This window comes from Hevea brasiliensis, chromosome 15 (genome assembly GCF_030052815.1).
Source record: "Hevea brasiliensis isolate MT/VB/25A 57/8 chromosome 15, ASM3005281v1, whole genome shotgun sequence".
Lineage (NCBI taxonomy): Eukaryota > Viridiplantae > Streptophyta > Magnoliopsida > Malpighiales > Euphorbiaceae > Hevea > Hevea brasiliensis.
Genome location: NC_079507.1, coordinates 48,308,932 through 48,314,334, shown reverse-complemented (window position 1 = coordinate 48,314,334; position 5,403 = coordinate 48,308,932). Strand labels below are relative to the sequence as shown.

The following is a 5,403-nucleotide window of genomic DNA, read 5'->3' as shown; positions in this document are numbered from 1 at the left end:
GATAGCCACGGTTCGGTTTTGAACCGGAACCGAACCGAAATCGGTTCGGTCAAAACCAGACCGAAACCGGTCAAAACCGGAACCGGCTTCAAACCGGACCGAAACCGTGCTTCTACGGTTTGGTTCAGGTTCATAATTTTTAGAAATCGTGAACCGGCGGTTCCGAACCGGATTGAACAGACGATTCCGAACCGGACCAAACCGGCGATTTAAATACAAAAAATTCAATAAATACTTCATTCTACTCCTAATTCATATATATATCATTAATTCTCTACACTCTCTTTAATTCTTAATACTCTTTCAATTTCTCTCAAATTTTCTAAATAATTATTTTCTACACTCCTTTTAATTCTCAGTACTTTCACAATTCCCCTACTTTATTATTTTTATACTCACTGAAATTTTTAATACTATCACAATTACTCTGTTATTATTTTATATCTTCAATAAAATTTTCAATACTTTCTATTTTGATTTTTTTTCTTTTATATTTTTTTAATTATTAATTATCATATAATTTTTTAAAAAATGACAAATAATACTCAATTCAACTAAGCTTTTATCCCAAAAATTTATTGGGGTCGGCTATATGGATTCTTTCTCCACTCTAAACGATTTTGAGTTAAATTCTCGGAAATGTGTAATGCTTCTAGGTCATGTTGTACTATTCTCCTCCAAGTCGGTTTAGATCTACCTATTATTTTCATTATATCCTCAACCCAATATGCTCTACTTGTCTAATTGGAGCTTTCTTATGTCTATGCTTCATATGACCAAACCACCTCAATCTCCCTTCTCTCAACTTATAACTGAAAATTTTAATTCCTCTAAATCCTAAAGGGATACATAGGTAAAATTAAGTTTATGCACATTTTTCTATTTTTTTTTTAAATTAGTTTTATCTCTAGTTTTTTAATAAGTTCAAGTCTTTGCTTATTAAATTTTTCTTAAAAATAAGTTATTTTTATTCTTATTTTTTTTATTTTATTTTGATTGAAAGATTTTTAAGAAAAATTAAAATATTTTTACAAATATAACTTAAATTCTAAATTAATAAAATTTTTCAATAATTTTTTCCTTTAAGTTGCTCTTAAACCGCCTCTAAACTGCTTTCAAACCGTCTTGAATTATCATTTTTCGAACCGTCCTTTAAACCGTTTTAAACCGGAGCTCGAACCGGAACCGGCGGTTCAAGAACCGTCTTCCGAACCGTCCTATAACAATTTGGTTCAGGTTCATGATTTTATTGAACCTGAACCGGCGGTTCAGGAACCGTAACCGGCGGTTCCTGAACCGGCCACCCCTACATATATTGCTTTGGCGAAAGAGATGGAAGTGGTGACAGAAGGTCACATGGAGATCGCACAGAAAAGGTGGCCCAGTCAGATACTTTCTCTTGTCAGATGAGAATAATACAAACGTCACCTTCAAATATCAAAGCGAATGGCCATTTCCTAGCCCTTCCTCTTTGTTCTCTTCCCTTCCCATCTACTTGGCGTCTTTCCTCTTGGAACGTGGGCTTATTAGAATCTCCTTTCCTCTTATCCCTTTTTTCTATTTTTTTCCTGTACCATCATCAACAAGCTAGATTTTGCTCCCATCATAAAACATTTATTTTACATACATGATATGTCACTATCTTCATAGTTTTTATTCATTGGGTTTTATTTAAATTTTAATTTAAAATTATGTTATTTAAAAATGAAATTCAAGCGAAGTCTAATATAGCGGTAAACATGTATTACACCTATGAATTAGTCAAGTATCCAATATGTATCCTCCACAGTCTGAAGAGATGCAAAAATATACCTTAAAATTTTAATTTTTAATAGATATAGGTGAAATAGAGGCAATTAATGTTCTCTACCTGTATTATAATGAGGCCAGCAGCAGCCCTGATATACAAGATCTTCCTTAAAGCAATTCCAAGAAACTTTTATGTGCTCCAAAAACATGATTCCAAGGCACCAACATGCAATTAAAAAGTTGAAAAAAAAAAATTGCAAAGAGAGAATCCTTTCTTTCTTTCTTTTTTCTTATTGATGGCCCATGCTATTTGCCAGAGCAGGAACCCACTCACTGGCACATGTACCTTAATTAACTAAAAGAAAATTTTTAATTTTCTGAGATCCAACCAACCTAGCAAATATATCAATTTATGGGGATGAAATTGTTCCATTCATACCTACCAGTTTCCCCCATACTGACTTCTGGGCCAATTTTGATGATACTCAAAACAAATTTGTCTCTCTATACACCAATCTACACTTAACCCAAAAAAAATGGGAACTGAAATTGGTAGGGGGAAAAAAATCCTAGCTTCCTTCTTCATTAATTAATCTCACTCAAACATAGCTCAACCGTTGGAAGTGTGTTAATTATTGGAGAAATGGTTTTGGTTTAGTGAAAATGGTGTATGCTGCTCTGCAGGCCATGGCCAAAATCCTTGCTGCTCATCCATGCCATTGAAAATGTTGCAGAAGTTTTCTTCTTGAACCAATTGATCAACTTTCAGGCATTGGAGGTCTGGTCTTGGTGATGAGCTTTGATGCAGCTGAGTCATGCTTGTAGGCCTGATGGATGTGGAGAAGGGATGCTTAGTGCTTAGTTGAGAATTAGAGACTGGGCTGGTTGCCACTGGATTTCTTGAGACATCTAAATTAGCATCACAACTGTTCTCACTTGCATTGCTCCAAGAACCCTGATCAGTTTCTTTCTTTGGGTTAGCTTCAATACAATTTGACTCTCTACCTCTTAGAGCCATTAACTGCAGGATTATTTGAATGTGAGAAAGAAGCAAGAAAATTTTATGAAGATGATCATAAGAAATATATAATTAAATACATTGCAGGTGTCAACTTGAGAGCTAGCTGCCAAAATATAATTCACTTGATTTCTGAAGTGGTGCTTCTGACACTAACAGCAAGTCAGTTTTGTTTTCAAGTTTCAGTTTAATTATATTCAGTATTCAAATTATAATACAAAATCAGCAAGTCAAGATCAAAAGGGCAAAATTAACCTAATTTAAATTAATTTAAGAATATTTTTCAAAAAATTAAATATGCTCAAGTAAAAAAATTCAGTGTTCCCTTTCCTAATCTAAATCAAGCACTAAACTCTAGGCAAATGTAATTAATGGAGACAGAAAATTAAGTTAATGGAATAGAAAGGCTATTAATTACCTCTGCATGAAGTTTCTTGTTTTGGGCTTTAAGGGCATCATTATCAGCTTTAAGTGAATGAAACTGTTTCTTCAACACTTCATAGTCTTTCTCCAATTGCTTAGTCTTCCATCTAGCCCTTCTATTCTGAAACCATATAGCTATCTGCCTTGGCTGGAGGCCTAAAGACTTGGCCAACTGCATTTTTCTCTCAGGCTCAAGCTTGTTCCCCAACTCAAAGCACTTCTCAAGTGCCTTAACCTGCTCCAAGTTGAGCCTTTTCTTTTTCTCCCCTAGTTGTGATCCATCATCAGACAAGTCATCGTCTCCATTCACTTCTTCACACTTTTCCTGCCCAGAAACGGACATCGATCTCTTCATCATGAAATGTCCTCCACCGCCTGAAAACAAAAACACGTCTCTTATATTCATATATACAAATAAACACATATAAACAATCAACAGACTTTGAGTAATAATCCTGGGAGAGACCTGGGAAGAGCTGAGGAGGACAAGAAGAGGGGAAGGAGTTGAGAGAGGAAGGAGAGGGAAGGTGGTCATTGTCTTCTTGGGAATGAAAGATGAAACCATGATGATGAGGAGGAGGAGGAGGAGGGAATGCCATATCAATTAGTTGCATGAAACATCAATGGATTATTCATTCACTAAATTTACGGGATATTGCAAGATTAATTTAAGGGGTGAGATTGGGTTAGGCTCTGACTATGAAGAGTGATTCAAAGGTGACAAGTTACAGGAGGAGGACATGGGGGTGGTGATGGGTTGCAGAAAGAAAGAGAGGGAAAGACAGCGATTTTTAGGTTGAGAGAGAGATGGAACGAGAGGTGTACAATGTGTAATATATCACACAAAGGGAGCTTTCGTGGACCCATCCTCTAATATGGGTCTCTTTCGGTCTCTGTCTCCCTCTTCTCTTCTCTTATCTATCTTAGTTATTGTTTAAATTAGCTAATCATTTGACATTTACTTCTAACCCTCAAACAAATGAGGTTGGTTAAAAATTAAGTCATCCTTCTCCAAGGTCAAGTAGATAATGAAACATTACTATCAAACTTCAAAAAGTACATAAGCAGTCCATTTGTAATTTTTTTTTTTTTTTAAAAAAAGAAGTTTAAGGGTAGTAGGATATTTTTATCTCAGGGCAAAGAAAGCCTACGTAGCATAGTACATACTATTAGGGATTTACAGTAGGACTACGTATTAGCCACCAACAAGAAACTCTAAATAGCAATTAGTGTAATTCAAACTCGAGATGAGGTGCATTACAAGTTGAATCTTTGATTATTGAGTCCATTCTTTGCGGGGTGCATAAAATTATCTTTTAATAACAGTTGAACATTTATATCAAATATAAAAAAAAATTATTTAAACATAATCTATTATAAATTTAATATATAAATATATAGATTTCACCTATTTTATATACAAATCCTGTTGTACATATTATGACGCGATGTGTAAATTAAGAGTAGACCCGAAAACCTGCATTTTCCTTTTTTTACAAAGATTTCTATTTTTAATTGGATTTTTTATTTTCTTAGATAAGTTTCACTTATATTTCCTAATTTATTTATAACTCTAAAATATTTTTTTTATTTAGATTAGAACTTCTAAACTATTTCCTACTTAAATTAAGATTTGCAACTCTATAAATACCCTTCTATTCTCATTTACTTAGTTCAGGATTTGCAACTCTATAAAAACCCTTTTATTCTTATTATATACAAGTTTTTAAAAATTATTTAATGAAGTTTTCTTCTTCATAGAGCTAGTTTATTTTATTTATCCTTAGATTTTCGATTAAGTCTTATTTATCTTAAGGTGTTGAATTAGATTTTGTTTATTTTCAAGAGTTTGATCGTGTATCATTCCTTTTTCACATTAAATGTTGCATCAAATTTTATTTATTTTCAAGAGTTTGATCGCGTGTCGATCTTTTTTCACACCACATGCTACATCAAGTGGTATCAGAGTAGGGATTTCACTTTTAGTATGATGGCTAACATTGATGGTGGTGATGGCACCCAGCCTTATGATGGTGATCAGGGATCGCAAGCTATTTGGAGAATCATAGATGAAACAATCAACATCTGCTCGCAATATTGAGAAGCAATGGTTGGAGATTCAAAAGCTAATGTGAACTTTATTAGGAGTTAGTGACCATGAAAATAGGAACAATGTATTGGATAAGGCCGAAGGAGATAACCACAATAGATTC

At 33.9% G+C, this 5,403-nt stretch overlaps 1 protein-coding gene across 2 annotated transcripts; it reads right to left on the bottom strand.

The window, feature by feature from the left end:
• Positions 1-2,020: 2,020 nt before the first annotated feature.
• Positions 2,021-3,835, bottom strand: LOC131174008 (homeobox-leucine zipper protein ATHB-20-like). Of its 2 annotated transcripts, none has more exons than XM_058137029.1 (3): positions 3,657-3,835; positions 3,186-3,565; positions 2,021-2,770 (listed from the first exon to the last, which is right to left on the bottom strand). In XM_058137029.1, the coding sequence occupies exons 1-3, from the start codon at positions 3,802-3,804 to the stop codon at positions 2,378-2,380; spliced, it is 921 nt and encodes a 306-aa protein (XP_057993012.1). In that variant the 5' UTR covers positions 3,805-3,835; the 3' UTR covers positions 2,021-2,377. The 2 variants fall into 2 exon arrangements, with proteins under 2 accessions (XP_057993012.1, XP_057993013.1); XM_058137030.1 differs by having other exon boundaries at positions 2,021-2,704.
• Between the last annotated feature and the right edge of the window lie 1,568 nt (positions 3,836-5,403).